The 18,406-nt window shown below is 41.3% G+C and overlaps 1 protein-coding gene across 5 annotated transcripts in view; it reads right to left on the reverse strand.

Moving 5' to 3' along the window:
- Positions 1-18,406, reverse strand: part of DNAH11 (dynein axonemal heavy chain 11) — a 596,997-nt gene that overhangs the window by 82,691 nt on the left and 495,900 nt on the right. For all 5 annotated transcript variants that reach the window (XM_033930891.1, XM_033930892.1, XM_033930893.1 and 2 more), the window contains one exon: positions 13,758-13,880. In XM_033930891.1, coding sequence (XP_033786782.1) covers positions 13,758-13,880 — 123 coding nt within the window. The remainder of the gene's footprint in view (positions 1-13,757; positions 13,881-18,406) is intronic.

Consider the following 18,406-nt stretch of genomic DNA (forward strand, 5'->3'; position numbering starts at 1 on the left):
ATACAGTAACAGAAATAATCAAGAAAAGTAGGGCCAGATAAATGATCTTCCCCAAAAATGGGAGAAGAGGCCTGAAGAGGTTCAAACAATAATTTTACTAAATAATAGGCTTAAAGAGTCTACCACAAATCTAAGACTCAACAAGGGGTCGTGTTTTGGCACTTAGAAGCCTGCATCAGGAGTCAAAATCTTAGGGTCCTATAACACTTAAGTGAGAGCATACAGCCTTGAAAATACAAACAGGTACAAACTTTTGTGGCAGCATTATCAAACACTATTGTTATAACTCAATGGCATTCTGTGCAGGAAAGCTGCACAGTGTTTGATATTACAGCCACAAAAATGTACTAAACTGTTTCTTCCATCCCTATCTAGGTTTATAATGAAGTTAGAATAAAACAGACTGACTTAAGAGCCAATGACTAGCTTAAAGCAAAAGAAGTGTCATGCTGAGTCAGGTGAAGCTTCATCAAGCTCAAAATCCTGTATCTGACGGTGGCCGGACTGGGCCAAGAGTACCGTTTAGTTGTAAACGGTATAGAAATTTTTTAAATAAAAAAATAACAAATCCCCAAAAAACAAATTTATTTTCATTTCCAAGGATGAGCAATGGCTCATCTAAGTCTAAGTTTCTATGGACTTTTCTCCAAAACCTTTGTCCAAATCTCTTTTGAATCCTGCTACTTTATAGTCTTGACCACATTTTCCAGCAACAGATTCAACAGCGGATTATGTACTACAATAGAAAAAGAAACCAAAACCTTTCAATAATTTGTTTTCAGTCTATTGGTCACGAGTTCCATGAAATGACCTCTTGTTTTTGAATTGCTTAAAAGGTTAAACAACTGGTACCTATTTAACTATTCCACTCTACTGCCTCTCTAAAGTTAAAAGGGGATAGACTCCATACAAACATAAGGAAGTTCTTCTTTACCCAGAGAGTGGTAGAAATCTGGAACGCTCTTCCAGAGGCTGTTATAGGGGAAAGCACCCTTCAGGGATTCAAGAAAGGGTTAGATAAGTTCCTGCTGAACCAGAATGTAATCAGGTAAGGCTATATTCAAATAGGGCACTGGTTTTTGACCTAAGGGCCGCCGTGTGAGCGGACTGCTGGACACGATGGACCACTGGTCTGACCCAGCAGCGGCAATTCTTATGTTCTTAAGTTCTTTTCAATGCACATTTACTATGCAATGTCACATAAACATACAATGGGAAAGAAAACTTTAATATAGACCCCATAGTGATGAGGACTTTAAACAAATTTGGGGTAATTCTATAAAATGGTACCTTAAGATAAACAAGTAGCTAGATCAGTGCTGAATACTGAATTTCTATGTGGCAAATATATTTAATGTTTATGATCACTGCCATATTTTGATTTGGAACTTTATGTTTCACATAAACAGCACATTAAAATACATTGGGGTTTTTTTTAGGCCAATGAAAGAGAAATGAAACTTGTTTTTAATAGCAAATTACAACCCCCCTTTACAAAGCTGTGCAGCAAAACCCTTTAAATCCCTATGGGCTTCGGGGGCAGTTACTGCAGCGGCCAGCACTATTGGTCTTTATAAAAGAGGGGTAAGTTTTCATTTCTGTGCTCTTTGGTTTCTAAGGTCCTTTTCCTCACATTTTTAAAAGAAAGAAGATAGATATATTGGAATAAGTGGATTTAGTTTGATATTTATTTATGGCTACTTGAATCTCTAGTTGACTAATTCCACAGGATCTGAGTTCCTCTCAATGAGATATTGACAAAAACCTTAAGATATGTATCACTTAGGTGCATGAAAGGTGCCATTAATCAATGATTAGGGGCCTATGTGTATTAGGCACTGTTTTAAAGTGCCAAAATGCAAGGAGGGCACAGAAATGGGTAGAGCATGGGCAGGCCCTGGTTGTCTTCCAGTTACACGCTTAGAAAGGCACAATCAAAAGAAAAATCTAAGTCCGTTTTGGCCTAACTCACAAGTCATCCAAAGTCGGACATGGGAAAAGATCCATTTTCAAAAAATACATCCAGCATTTTTTTTTTCCAAAAATCATCCAGCTGTACGTCCAGCCATTTGATCGTCCAGACCGCTAAGTCGTCCATCTTTATACCTCATTTTCATCCAAGTCAAAAATGCCTAGAAAAAGACCTTTTGGACATGGGAGGTGCCAGAAAAGTAAGGGACTGGACACCCAGACATGGCAACAGAGTAGTGGGGCACCTTACAGGGCACTGCTGTGAACTTCACAAAAAGGGTGCCACATAAACATCTCACAACAGCTCTCTTACAGGTCATGCTGAGCCCCCCAAAACACCCCCCAAATCTACTAGACCCACCTATCTACCACCCCAATAGCCCTTATGACTGCAGGAGCCACTTATATGGCAGTACAAAAGGATTGGGGTTTTTTTGGGGGGTGCACATGTTTCTCCATGAATGCAGTGAATAGAGTGGTTTATGGGCCTGGGTCCTCCTCTCCATGATTCATTAACCCACCCCCAATACCACTTAAGCCACCTCTGTGCAGCTCTACTAGGCTTTCCTATGCCAGGCTGCCAGGTGCTGATGTTCTGGAGGCAGATAGGTAAAGTTGTCATTATGCTTTTTAGGGGGGGGGTCAATGAATACTGGGGCTGTGTGAGGGGGTCTGTACTTTGTGTCTGCAGTGCTTATCTGGTCACTTTGGATACCTTTTGTGGACTTAGACCTGGTTTTAGATGGCCTAAGTCACAACGTCCAAATTCGTCTTGGCAGTATTGTAAAACCTTCGGTTATACATGCAGTACGACTAAGTCTAAGATGGCCCACGTCCCACCCAAATCCCACCACTCCTCCTAAAATGCCCCTTTTTGAAATATGTCTAAAACCCTGTTCGATTATCGGCACTTGGACATTTTTTGTTACTGATCGTCCAAGTGCCGATTTAGGCCGGTTTTTAGATGTTTTTCTGTTTCGATTATGAGCCCCATAGTTTATAGAATATAAATTACCTGTGTCACTTGGCATACCTAGGCACATTAACTTATGCCTGTCACTGACATGTGGTAAGCGGGTGTACCTAAACACAGGAAGTGCCAATGCTGACTTATACTAGTATTCTATAAATGGAATCTTGTACCAGGATGCCATTATAGAATTAGCACTAAGCACAGGGCATTGGGGGGGGGGGGGGAGGCTAAAGTGAGTTGCCAATTTATAGAATTGCCTCAATTGTCAACACTAAATCAAATTATATACTGAATATCACAAGTTATCTGTAATCTAGTGAGAAAATATTGATTGGCAATATATAAATATTCTTTTAAATAAAATACATAAATAATAGATAATTCTTAACAGTTTTTGCATCTAAATCTCTGTTTTAGATAAATAAATGGACTTTATTAGGTCATGCCTAAAGTACATGTGGTTCAAAGTGGTAAGAACCTTTACAATAGGCATGCAGAGTTGGATGGTCCCAGTTTACATGCAATATTGGGTTTGATTCCCACTACAACTCCAAAGCTTAGACTGTGAGCCCACTAGGGACAGGTACCTGCATATAATGTGTACAGTGCTCTGTACCTCTAGTAGTGCTATAGAAATGGTTAGTAGTATGCATGTAAAGTCAGGTCTCGAGTTGCAGACGCCCGTCTTATGTACGACTCGTACTTAAGAACTCAGTTGCGGCTTCATTTGATTTCACTGAGCAGTATTTCCAGTGGCATAGACTCCTACACTTCTCCTGTAGCAGATTCAGGAATGATGCAGGGCCACATTAAGAACAGTGTGTGGGTGTGCATGTTGTACCTTAGAGGGAACACTATGGCCCTTATGTCAACTGGGAGCAGAGGTAAGCAGCAAGAATCTTAAAATCCACAAGTTGCGAGTTACATACAAATCTGACTTAAGAACAGCTTTAAAAACGTAACTTGTTCTTAACCCGGGGACTGCCTGTATGCACTAGCATTTGCACTGCTCTCAAGCATAACATAACATAACATTTGTATACCACATTACCCTTCAGATCTATGTGGTATAACAAAATGGAAAACTGCTACAAACTCAGAATGAAATGACTGCATCTTGAATGTAGGCTCTGTCGCTGTTGGATTTGTGCTGGTATTTTACAGTCACATAGATGTTAATATGTTTTTATACAATAGCACCAAAATAGATGCCCTGTTGTAAAATTACCCTCATATTCTTTAAAAGACTAGGAACAAGGCAGTTTTTGCCAGTCAACTCATGCAGGTGACTGGAGACAGAAGAACAGATACTGGCTTTTATTATATAGGATATGCTTCACATCTCAGCCTATTTGATATAATATCTAATCAAAACATACAAAACAAAGGGACAGACAAGCCAGCAATTTGCTTAAAATATTATTAGTCCATCTACAAAATTGACTAGAATGATGCCATTTTAGCACAGATTCAGCTTCGGTAGTTGAAGAGCAAGGTCAGTGCCGGGCAGACTTCTACAGTTTGTGCCCTGATCGTGACTGGACAGAAAGGCCAGTTCTGGGCAGACTTCTATGGTTTATGCCCCGATCATGGCTGGAGAGATTTGGAAGGGCTGAAGTGGGGCTTTGATGGTAGCCTCAGTGGATGAAGAACAAGGCTACAGCTGGGGGGATTTCTAAGGTTTGTGCCCTGAAAACTGCATAAGCAAATACAGATCAAGTATGCATATATAGTATCACATCATACTTTATGTTATGAATGTGTCTTGTTGGGCAGACTGATGGACCTTACAGGTCTTTATCTGCCGTTATCTATTATGTTACTATGTTATAATTAGCTCTGGTGGCTTATTCAATAGCTTGACTTGCGTATTCATTTTTGGTAGTAGTTCAGATGTGTGACTTTGAATTGCTGTTTTTGCAAATGGTGGTTGGTAAGATCTTATGGAATAAAAGCATTCTGGTCTAAAATGTGTTTTTTTAAAAGAAAAATAAAGATCAAGATAAAAGAGTGGCCTCACATGGGCAGCTTCAGCAATATGCATGCAAGCTTTCAGAAAATTTGTCATCTAATAGCAGATTTAAGATGAACAATAAACTCAAACCACAGGGTGATATAATTTTATGAAGATGCTTCACAGATCAGCAAGTTCTAATAAATAAGCCAGTAAATTTGCTTTCAAAGGGGTGCAAGCCACCGAGTCTTTCACAGTTATGCTTGCTTCCATCGACTGATATCATAAGATATATTTTATTTAAAATTAGGATTGTCTAAAACTCAGTGGATTTAATTATTTGTAATTACCTAGTTGTTGTCAGTATGTGGCCATTTTATGACAGTGGTGTCTACTGTGTGGGTCAGGTTCAACTGTATATCTTTTCAACACAGAATTAATGTACTATTGATAGAACCATTACTAGAACCAAATTAAAGTCTAGGCTGATGGATTGGTCCACAGGGTGCTGTCAGACATGAAAGGAGTAATTAGTATTCATTACTTCATACTCCACAACATTCCAATTATTAATGAACTTCAACTGTTGGACTGCACTATATCTATCAGTAGTATCTCTGCAGTCTTTCTTTATTATGCGAAGAAAAATAAATACCTGCCTCACTTACTACACAATGTATCAAGAACATGCTGGATTCTTTTAAGTATCTGGAACTGCAGTCTCAAATGTAACTGTCCCAGCACTACTATACGGTAATTTTACTATGAAATTGTCAACTATGGTTACCATATGTGACATTTTAAAAAAATAACTACAAAATGAAAAGATAGAGTAGTGAAAAATATATTAACAATCATCTTTTCTACTTAATTCACTTTTATTTTCTATAAATTCCTTATTTAACTTTCTTTCTTTCCAACTCTGTACACCATCAGTTGACCTGTATTCCCCTTTGCCTCAGATATGAATTGGTCTAGTCCAGTGGTCTCAAACTCAAACCCATTGTAGAGCCACATTTTGGATTTGTAGGTACTTGGAGGGCCTCAGAAAAAAATAGTTAATGTCTTATTAAAGAAATGACAACTTTGCTTGAGGTAAAACTCTTTATAGTTTATAAATCTTTCCTTTTGGCTAAGTCTTAATAATAATATTGTAATTTATAGCTAAAGAGACATATGATGAAGAAACTGTTTTAGTTTACTTTTGTGATTATGATAAACATACCGAGGACCTCAAAATAGTACCTGGCGGGCCGCATTTGGTTCCCGGGCCACGAGTTTGAGACCACTGGTCTAGTCAATCAAAAAGAATTCTTTTGATGTCAAGATGGTTGCTTCTAGTCATTTTTCCTTTGGTCTTCCATCTCTAAGGTTTTTGCCTCACATAGGTAAATCCAACGAAGCTGAGCTGGCATGAAGATTTAATCTTACTTCCACAGAGAAATAAGAATGGCAACTCAATGCATGCAGTGGGCAAAACTACAACTAGATCAGTCTCTGACCTGATTTATTCTATAAAAAGGTTGGCTTGAACTAAATTTTACTCTGAGATTTAGGGCTCTTTTTATGAAAGTGTGTTAGTGCGCTAGCCGAAAAACTACTGCCTGCTCAAGAGGAGGCGGTAGCGGCTAGTACGCGCAGCATTTTAACACGTGCTATTCTGCGCGTTAAGGCCCTAACGCACCTTCGTAAAAGGAGCCCTTAGAGCATAGTCCTTGTGATTTGCTTATTGGTATGTCAAAGATGCTACTTTTGTTGTGCATTGAATTATATGATTATTGAAACCATTTAAGCTTCTGCTTTCTTATTTTAGATATTTAAATGGGAAGTTAAAATGTGAGCTACAGTAGGTCCCATTTCATGCAATGAGACCTAGTTACTAATAACTAGAGTTAACAATCAAATAACACTTCTTAACGGCAGCTCATGTTGTTAACTTCTCTCCCTAAATCTAGTTATTGTTATTTAAAAATGAATTAATTATATCTCACATAGTTTGGCTACTTAGTAAGCAGAATAGGCATGACATATGGTGCTCTCTATGAATAACTTACCAAAAGACCCAAATTCTGTAACCAGCGCCTAAAGTTAGGCACCTATTTTGGAGGCGCCCATCTAGATAGGCGCCTATCTAAATTGAATAACAAGCTCAATTAAGCTTTTTAATCAGCACTGATTGAAACATAGGCGCCTATCAAGAAAGCGAGATTCTGTAACAAGGCGCCTCTAAAAATTTAGGTGGCTCTATGCATGTTAGGCGTGGGTGTGGCTACATGTTAGGCACCTTGTTGCAGAATCACTGCTCTAAAGTGTGCTTAAGCGCTCAGCTAGGCGCCTAACATTTAGTTGCGCCTAGAGCTGGCCTATTTCTTGGGCGCCTCCAAAATAGGTTCCATTCATTAAACAGCACCCAATTTTACTTGAATCGCACTGAACAGTGCCTAATTAGGCACCTAACTTTTGGGCGCTTCTTTTTTTTTTAAATTTATTATCAATTAATTACAAACAAAGAATTAACTTTGAAAAGAAAATTAGAAAAAATACCATCAATACCATTGAAATACACAAAAAAATTTTCCAACTTAATATATAGTCCACAACTGGGAGAACAAAGTAAGTAAATAATCCCTTCCAGGAAAAAGGGGGTAGATACAAATATATTATAAAGAATAAAGCAGTTTTTTTTTTTTTTTGGCGCTTCTTATAGAATTTGCCCTAAAATGTTAATTAGCAGATGATTGTATCCATGAATAAGGTTTATCTGTAATATCAATGGCTGAATTTATTTATTTTTTATTATATTATCCAAAGCTGATTTATACAGTATGTAAAGAGGACCTTCGATGATGTAAAACCCTGTTTAAGAGGAAAGGTCAGTCTTCTTACCACTGTAAATGAAGGAGTCAACATTTGCTGGGTTTACCCAGTGGCGTACCAAGGGGGGGCGGGGGGGCGGTCCACCCCGGGTGCCAAGCCCTGAGGGGGTGCTCCCGGTCCGGTCCATTTCCCCCCCCTCTGCGCCGGGTGTTGCGTCTGGAAACAGCCTGCAGCAAGATCGCGATGCCAGAGATCTTTGCCTGCTTCGGCTGTTTCCTCTGCCACGGTCCTGCCCCCTCCTCTGACGTCAGAGGAGGGGCGGGACCGCGGCGGAGGAAACAGCCGAAGAAAGCAAAGATCGCTGGCATCGCGTGATCTTGTTGCAGGCTGTTTCCCTAGGGCAGTAGCGTACCAAGGGAGGGCGGGGGGGCGGTCCGTCCCGGGTGCCGCCTTAGGGGGGGTGCACAGCTGGCCCGGCCCCTATCGCGCTCCTACCCTCCCAGCGAAAGCAGCATCGGAGCCATTACCGAAAAAGGTAATGGCGCCAGGCCTTGGAGCACCGAGGCAGACCGCTTCTCATCCCTCCCAGACGAAACCCCGCTGACCCTCCTATCTCTCCCCCCCCCCCCCAAGTGAACCTTTCCGACCCTCCCAGCGAAAGCAGCAAACCTCCCTCCAGTAGCGTCGGCTTTCTCCTCCCTCTGCTGCATCACTGATGACGTCATCAGTGACGCAGCAGAGGGAGGAGAAAGCCGCGAAGGAGGTTTGCTGCTCTCGCTGAGAAGGTCGGAAAGGTTCACGGGGGGGGAGATAGGAGGGTCAGCGGGGGTTCGGCTGGGAGAAGCGGACTGCCTCGGTGCTCCATTACCTTCTTCGGGCAGCAGCAGCATTTACAATTCGCTGCTGTTGCCGGCTTCAGGCCTTGTTCTCTGCCGGGTCCTGCCTACTTCCTGTTTTCATGAAGACAGGACCCGACAGAGAGGAAGGCCTGAAGCGGGCAACAACAGTGAATTGTGAATGCTGCTGCTGCCCGATGAAGTTCAGGACATCGGGGAAGGAGCAGGGAGAAATCGGCTGCTGGCTTGGGGGTGAGGGTAGGGAAAGAATCGTGGAAGTGGAGAAATTGGCACAATGGCTTTGTGCGGGCTAGGGGGAGAGAGAAAGAAAGGAAAAATAAAGAGGGGGGGCCAGTGGGAGAGAGAAAGAAAGGCAGAAAGAAAGAGGGGGACCAAGGGGAGAGAAAGAAAGGCAGAAATAAAGAGGGGGTCAAGGGGGAGAGAAAGAAAGGCAGAAAGAAAGAGGAGGGCCAGGGGGAGAGAGAAAGAAAGGCAGAAAGAAAGAGGGGGACCAAGGGGAGAGAAAGAAAGGCAGAAATAAAGAGGGGTCAAGGGGGAGAGAAAGAAAGGCAGAAAGAAAGAGGAGGGCCAGGGGGAGTGAGAAATAAAGAGGGAGGCCAGGGGAAGAGAGAAAGAAAGGCAGAAATAAAGAGGGGGCCAGGGGGAGAGAGAAAGAAAGGCAGAAATAAAGAGGGGGGCCAGGGGGAGAGAGAAAGAAAGGCAGAAATAAAGAGGGGAGCCAGAGGAGAGAGAAAGAAAGGGGGGGGGGCAGGAGAAGAAAGAAGAAGGACCAGAGATTCATGAAATCACCAGACAAAAAAGTAGGAAAAATGATTTTATTTTTAACTTAGTGATCAAAATGTGTCCGTTTTGAAAATTTATATCTGCTGTCTATATTTTGCACTATGGCCCCCTTTTACTAAACCGCAATAGCGTTTTTTAGCGCAGGGAGCCTATGAGCGTCGAGAGCAGCGTGGGGCATTCAGCGCAGCTCCCTACGCTAAAAACTGCTATCGCAGTTTAGTAAAAAGGGAGGGGGAATATTTGTCTATTTTTGTATAGTTGTTACTGAGGTGACGTTGCATAAAGTCATCTGCCTTGACCTCTTTGAAAACCCACGGAATATAAATGATAATTAACATTTTCTCTGCGTACAGCGTGCTTTGTGTTTTTAAAATTTTATTGTTGGTAGATCATTTTGACTTGGCCACAAAGGTAAGGGGGAGGGAGGGAGGGGAGCTGCTGAAAGACATCTAGTAATCCTTGCAGGCTTGACTGTGCAGGGAATTATTTTTGTAAAATCATGTTTTGTTATGTGACTGGCATTATCTAGACTTTAATTTCTATGAATGAATAGAATGAAAATGATATAAAATTACTTGCTTGTTTTTATGTGCGTGCGCTGAAGGAAAGTGGAGAGAGAGTGGGCTGAGGATTCTGAAGAGAAATGGGGAAGAGAGTGGGGAGAAGACGCTGATTTATAAATTGACAATTGTACAGAATATTGTTTCTTTTTATACTTTAATATAAACAATTCAAGGCTTGTGTGGATGGAATCAGGTGGTTTGCGGGGATGGGGACCGAGCTTACGGGGATTAGTCCAATAAAATGGTATTTTTTTATTTCTCATTATTTGTTTTATTTTTATTTGTTAATTTGTAAAGTGGTGATTGTTATGTATCAGTTTTTTCAAATTTACATCTACTGTCTTTATATTTGCACTGTATTAGAGGACATGTGTTACTGTTTTTTGTGGTGTTGCATTGTATCCAGGGTCTGGTTTCTTGGCGGATCAGTTTAACTTTTGTCTACATATTTCTATTTTTAGTTTGTGATTATTCCATTTTGGGCGAGGGTGTATCTCTGTTCTGTGTGTATGAAAAGAACACAGTTTTCAGTTGGCATTGACTACAGGATCAATTGACTGTGCGGGATCTGGCTTGTTTAGTTTTACAATGTATGTGTTGGTGTTCTAGTGCTCACTGCAGTGTTTAAGATGCAGCCTTTTCCTAGGTACACTCTTGTGGTGCGATATGTAGATTGTTACTAAAAATCATATTTTTCATATAGATGGGGGGGGGTGTCAAAAAATGATGGGCCCCGGGTGCCACATACCCTAGGTACGCCACTGGGTTTACCACATTTAGCTGCTGGGTCCAGTGGAAGAGGTTGCGAAAAGACATGCGTTAAGCATGATCATATCCCAACTGATCTCATCATCATCTCTGAACTGAAGCAGTGAAAAGCAGAGGGTACATGGATTTGTGGCTGAGGATGTGTGTCCGAAGGGGCAGTCCAAAGGGGACATCTGTTTGGAGCCATTAAAGAGAAGAGATAGAAGCTGATGCTCATGAAGGGGAAACAGAAGGCTAATGTGAGAAGTTTGGCGAATGGAGATCTGGCATTGTGCAAGACTTTTTGAACTAACGTGTTCAGACCCTACACCCTTGGCTACTGTCGAAGCACCTCCCAGTATTTTAATTTGTTCATCTACTTCAGAAACTTTTCTAATTTCAGATTTAGGACCCCTCTCCTGCTACCACTATTGGGTATAATAGAGACCCCTGGGTTAGAGTGTCTCATGCTGTGATACTTTCCTTTGCAACTGTTGTATTGCTCTCAGTTTTGTATTTTTTCTGCAAGTAAGGGATGGTATTTCGTTACAGGATATACGGAACAATTACTGAGCTGGGAGATTTTTCTAAGAAAAGCATTTCTAAGTTTGGGGATCAGGATAAGAAGATGGGCTAGATAGAAGCACAACTTCTTAACTGAGAGTATTAGGTAGTTTCTAGTTTCAAGTTTAGTTAAAATTTCTTATACTGCCTAATCAAACCTTCTAGGCGGTGTACAAAAATGTTAAAACCTTGCTGCAAGCTATGGGGACTACTAAATTTAAGGGAGGGAAGGGAGATTTTTTGATTTAGTTCACACCTTTTTAGTAACAGCGCAATATGAGTTACATTTAGGTACGGCAGATCTGGAGGGTTTTATTCTAAGTTTTTACCTGAGACAATGGAGGTTAAGTGACTTGCCCAAGATCAGAAAGAGTGACATAGTATTTGAACCTGGTTTTCCTAGTTCTCAGTCCATTGCTATAACCATTAAGCTAGACCTACACTTAAGAGCAGCTTGTTGGTTCAGAACATGACTGAATCAATGAAGAACTTGGTTAGAGCTATGACTTTGAGATTTTAAAAATTCCAAATGACTTTGTTTGTTGCCCCCTTCCCCCCTTAGAACTTCTTAGGAATTATTTAAGAGGTGCTTGAGGATAGCTTGGACCATATTGTACTTAGCAAAAGTTGACATATCAGCATTTCTTAAGACATCCAAGGATATCATCTGTACACATGGTACTTTATTAGTTACTTTTTGTTTTAAGATTAAAAAAAAAAAAATTATATTACTTATATCTTTTTTTTCAGCATGGAACACATTGTGAGAGGATATGCATTAATTTCTGACTGGCACAAGCTGTACATCTTCCTATGATATTCCTATTGTTTAAACCTCTGATTTTTTTGCATTGAGTGCAAGTTTCTTAGGTTTTCCTGTAAATGCTTGGTTAGCTATTCTAGGAATCAATATATCTTATAATGACCCTATTCACTTAGAAAATGTCTTACCTGACTTGAACAAAGGCCACCAATTAGAAACATAGAAACATGAAGGCAGCTAAAGGCCAAATGGCCCATTTAATCTGCCCATCTGCACTAATCATTATCTCTTCCTCTCTCTAAGGCAGTGGTTCCCAACCCTGTCCTGGAGGAACACCAGGCCAATTGGGTTTTCAGGCTAGCCCTAATGAATATGCATGAAGCAAATTTGCATGCCTATCACTTCCATCATATGCAAATCTCTCTCATGCATATTCATTAGGGCTAGCCTGAAAACCCGATTGGCCTGGTGTTCCTCCAGGACAGGGATGGGAATCACTGCTCTAAGGGATCCCATGTGTTTATCCCAGGCTTTCTTGAATTCAGACATAGTCTCTGTCTCCAACTTTTCATTAGATAGCCAAAATCCTGTTGTGCAGTGATACCATGTCTAAATGACCTGTACTGAGCTTTTCAATATCAATATGTGTTCTGCCCCTACTTTATGTGGGCATTTTCTCAGTTCTTGTATAATCAAGTATAAGTGTTTATGCTAAGATGTATAAGTAAAGTGTGCTCTGTGGACTTAAATCCCCAGAATGATTTGCTTTTCCCAGAGAGCTAGGCTGCAACTACAGAGCTTAAGCCCTTCTTCAGTTTGAGAGAGAACAGTGCCATATTTGTAGACCGCATGGGTTGCATACAAACCTGGTTCACTGGGGTTTAACCTTGTTCACTTACCAGGTTTTATTTCTAACAATCTAACACAACTTAGGTTCTATATCTGATTCTGGAGAACAGTGTTATTTTCCACAAGGTGTGTGGACACACTCCCAGCTTCCCCTTGAATAGGATGGGCTGATAGAATGAGAAGATTCTGTGAAAATTGAACTGCCTTGAAGTCATCAATTGTGTTTATTTCTTACTTCATGTTATTAAAGAAAGTTGTTCAAGAACTACAGAGTTTGGCTGATAATACTAAGAAGGAGGTGGACCAATGATTGAAACCATTATATTGCATTTGTCAAATAGCTATAGGCTGTTATGAGACACAGCAGTACGGTCTGAGGTTTGCCTTCTTTCATTAACTATCTATCAGTACAACTGAATTGACAAATTAATAAATTAATCTTTTTTTATTCCACTTTTGTTATATATTTGATAATACTAAGATTACAGAAGTAAGGGTTAACTGAATGGGAGCCTTATACAATTGCCAATATAACTCAGAGTAAGTTCAACAGTGCTTGGCTATTCAGAGGAGTCCTTGTTTTTCAGTACAAAACCTGAGGAGATTTATGGTAAAGACTGTTCAGAAAAGCTATAGTCAGCATAATATGTATGAAGCACATGATGCAGGAATGGGGGGAGGGGCGGAGTTTGTTATTTGTATACTGCTTTGATTGTTTTTTTTATTAATTTGTATACAGTATGTAAAAACATTATGAAATAAGATAAAATATAAAGAACTGTGCTACAAACTGAGAAATGAACTTAAATTTGTTCAACTAGCCAGTACCAGGCAACTGGAAAAGCCTCATAGCCACATATTGCCAGTATCAATATAGAATGAACATCTGATTATTTTTTCTCCCAAAGATACATACTTTCCTCTTTTAATTGTATTTCTTCCGAGCAAAGGATCAAGAACTGGGTCCATCATTTCATCCAAATTTTCAATTAGGATGGTATCACCATAGGCCAGAGCATTTTCGATGGTTCTTAGAAACCTACATACAGGAAAAAACACAAAGTTTATTACACCCCATGAGCATAATAAATCAGCACTTTTAAACCTGTTTAAAAAATATGACAATCAATCTATAATAAAACTAAAAATGCTGTTAATATTTGGTTTCATTTTATGGGTTAAATCTAAATTATGTTTTAGCCTTCAAGTAATCCCAGAAATAGAAACATAGAAATATGATGTCAGATAAAGGCCAAATGGCCCATCCAGTCTGCCCATCTACACCACCCACTAGCTCATCTCCCGAAAAGAATACAAGAAACAAGTCATTGATTTCTTACATGCACAAAAATTACAAACTGTACACATGGTTAAGTTTTACAATTTGAGAATGCTAAATTTGTTATTTAATTAGTATGCATAGAGACAAGATTTACAGACCTAGGACATCTGCATGGAGGAGATTACAGCTATATTACTGTCCCATATCATTACTAAACCAAAATGCTCAAATTGATTAGATTTACCAAATGAACAGGTTATAATGATCAGTTTTCACCAGAACCTAAAGCTGGTAGAGAACCTGCTACTAGAATAACAGCCAGTAAAGTTCCATGGATAGTGGTGAAACAAGAATTGAGTAGTAGTGCCCATTCTGCTCACTGGTGTTGAGGGAATGAGTTAGTTTTGCAAATCCAATAATCCAAATCCAGGAACATGGATAGCAGTATAATAATTTGCAAGAGAACAAAAACTTTATGCTTTCTCTTTTCAATTTTAATTTTACGGGGATAAAGACCCAAGAAACCTCCTACTGTTAAAAAAATTAAAAGGAACAGCAAAGTTACTCACCTGTAGTAGGTGCTCTCCAAGTAAAGCAGGATGAATATTCTTTCTGATGAGTGACATCATCTGATAGAGCCCAACACAGCAAGCATTCTCCAGTGATCTTTCAGAAGTTCTTGGAAGCATCTTGTCACCCACCGTCTTCCTACCCAACATTGTAGTACAGAACTAGCTCAGTCCAGTACAATAGATGATAGAATTCAACTCCAAGGGGAGAAAGGTGGGGTAGTAAAAATATTAATACTAATTTCCTTAGAGAACACCTGCTATAGGTAAAAACATCTTTTTCTGTGAGGGCAAGTAGGATGATAATATTCTTACTAATGGGAATCCCTAGCTACCAAGCTGTATTAAAAAAAGGGGAATACAATCAGGTTCTGCAACAAACAAAACCCAATTTGAAAACAATTAACAAAAATAAACTTTTTTTTTTTTTTTTTGCAGACAACCTAGAAAAGAAAAAACATGGGCCTGGGGTAGTTGAGTTGGATTCTAGACCACAAATAAATTCTGAAGGATTGTCTGACCAAACTGGCTGTTGCGTTGGGAGTCCCATTGAGATGTGAACACGTGGACTGTAGCTCACGTTGTAGCTTTGCAGAACTCTTCTATGGAGGATGGAGGATGATCTCAAGTGGGCTACTAACATAGCTATGGCTTTGATACTGTGAATTGTGACATGACTTTCTAGAATCAGCCTGGTCTGGACATTAATAAAGAAATGTTGTCTGCTAGCCAATTAGAAATAGTGCATTTACCAATGGCAGCCCCATCCTGTTAGGGATTAAAAAAAACAAAAAACTGGGTACACTGTCCATGGGCATTAGTCTGCACTAGATAGAAGGCCAAGGGTTTCTTGCAGTCCATGGTGTCCACTGCGTTTTCATTAGGCAGGGAATACAACTTTGGAAAAAATGTTGGTAGAACAATTGACTGATAAGTATAGAATGTATTCAATAATTTTTTGTGCAAGACATGAATAGAGGTCTAGGGCTTCACCCTCACATCTGACATCTAACCTCTTCCATTTGAAACTATATGACCTCCTAGTGAAATCTCTCCTGGAGGCCAGGAGAATCTGCGAGACTTCCTCCAGTAGGTTCAAATATTCTACTTCTAACCTCTCAATATCTAAGTTGTTATGCTAAGACCTTGAGGTCAGAATATAAGAAAGACCCTTCTTTTTTAGTTATGAGGGTCAGAAATCACTCCAATCTACATGGATCTTTGGAAGCTAGATCCAGAAGTAGAGGGAACTAGATTAGCTGTAGCCAATATGAATCAATTAGAACCATGGTTCCCTGATCCTGCTTGAGTTTCAAGAGAGATTTGCTAAGAGAGACATTGCAGGATATACATACAGAAGAATCTTTCTCTAATGGAGGAGAAAGACATCTGAGACTAGTCTGCTGTCTGATCCTGATCTGAGACAGAACTGAGGGTCTTTACTGTTGAAATAAGTAGCAAAAATCTATCAGGGGGGTATCCCACTCTCAAAAGATCTTCCAGGCAACACCCAACTACCATCTGAAACTTAACATGGCCAAAACAAAGCCTCTCGTATTCCCCCTTAGACTTCTAACTTTCTCCATTTATATGGAAAACAGTGTTTTATCTTCTTGGTCCTTTTAGCCTGTAGCCTTATGTTCATCTTTGACTCTTCTTTTTTCTTTTTTTTTTCTATGCACATATCCAACAATTTGCAGTAATACTTGTCATTTATTTTCCTGTAACATCACCCAAAATTGTCCCTTTATTTCTGAACACATCACTAAAACCCTTACTTGCACTCTCATCACCTCCCACTTAAACTATTTCAAATTGCTCCTTACAGGTCTCCCAATGAACCATCTCTCTTCCCTTCAATCTTCAAAATTCTGATGCACGACTTATCATCCAGTGTTACTGCACACACAACCCCTCTTATAAAGTCACTTCACTAGCTCCCTATCTATTTCTGCATACAGTACAAATTTCTCTTAATGACCAATAGGTGATTTCATTTATCCCTAATAAGGGATGGGACACAGTCTTGTTTTGCGAGTGCATCAGTAAACTGGAAGGAAATCCTTGTATGAAATCAGCTTTGGCAGACTATTATAGGCAAATGTTCTTCAGAGTGAGCTCATTATTTTTCCTCTCAACTTTTTCTGTACTCTTCTAGGGATCTACACATATCAGGTAAATCACTATTATTTGAGCCCTTCTCCTCTACCACCAAGTGCAGACTTGATTCCTTCCACCTTGCTGCAGTATACATCTAGAACAGGGGTTCTCAACCCATTCCTTAGTACACACCTAGCCAGTCAGGTTTTCAGGACACCCAAAATGAATAAGCATGAGAGAGGTTTGCATACAATGAAGGTAGTGCACGGAAGATTATCTCATGCTTACTCATTATGGATATCCTGAAAAACCTAGCTGACTATGGGGTTCAAAAAAAAAAAAAAAAAAAAAAAGTCTAAAATGTGTCCTAAATGGCTACTTGGACGTTCAAAAAGCCTGATCGTCTAAGTACCCATAACCAAAGCTGGTTTTTAGACGTATCTAAAACCAGCTTAGGCCTTTCCCCTGCCTCTAAACGCACAGAGAGGTGTGTTTAGAGAAGGGGAAAGGGCGGGAGGTGGGCGGGAGGTGGGCCAACCTACACCTAGGCGTGCAGCAGGTATAACCAAAACCGTAGGCAGGTTGCCTAGTCGGCACTTATACCTTTTTGACTTAGACGAAGTCAAACCAGGTCTAAGTGCCGAAAAAGGGGCCGCTGAGCTGATGGCCGCTGGCGCGATCAGTTCAGTGGCCCGGCAACCTACCCACCCACCCACCACAACCATCGCAGCAGGAGAGATGCCTCATCTCCCCTACCGCGATGCCATCACTCTTCTACCCGAACTGCCGCGACCCGCGGCAGGAGAGATGCCCTATTTCTCCTGCCACTGGTTGCGGCAGTTTGGGTAGAGGAGTGATGGCATCGCGGTAGGGGAGATGAGGCATCTCTCCTGCCGTGATACATCACCCCCCCATACACACATTGGGGCAAGAGGGAGGCCAAGCCATCTTGCCCCGCGGCAACCGCGGCACCCCCGACGATATCGGGGCAAGAGGGAGCCCAAGCCCTCTTGCCCCAGCGATCGTACCCCCCCCGCCAAGTACGATCGGACCAGGAGGGAGCCCAAACCCTCCTGTCCCCGGTGAATCCCCCCGACTGGATCTGGCCAGGAGGGAGCCCAAGGCCTCCTGGCCCCGGTGACCCCCCCGACTGGATCTGGCCAGGAGGGAGCCCAAGCCCTCCTGGCCCCGACGACCCCCTACCTCCCACCCCCCACTACAATACGGGCAGGAGGGATCCCAGGCCCTCCTGCCCTCGACACAACCCCCTACCCCCCAACGACCGCACCCCGAACCCCCGATCGCCCCCCGCCGAACCGCGACCCCCTGGCCGACCCCATGATACCCCACCCCCACCCCTCTTTCCTCGTACCTTTCAACGTTGGTCAGACGGACGGGCGCCAAACCCGTCTGTCCGGAAGGCCAGCTGGCTCCAGAATGGGGCTGGATTGGCTCAGGCGGCTGAAACCCCGCCCACAGGTGGGGCCTGAGGCGCCTGAGCCAATCATAATAGGCCCGGGAGCCTTAGGCTCCTCCTGTGGGCAGGGCCTTAAGCACATGGGCTAGGTATAATCAAGAAGGTTATCACTACCAGAAAGAAGTTATCCTGCCATA

Source organism: Geotrypetes seraphini, chromosome 2, assembly GCF_902459505.1.
Source record: "Geotrypetes seraphini chromosome 2, aGeoSer1.1, whole genome shotgun sequence".
Taxonomy (NCBI): domain Eukaryota; kingdom Metazoa; phylum Chordata; class Amphibia; order Gymnophiona; family Dermophiidae; genus Geotrypetes; species Geotrypetes seraphini.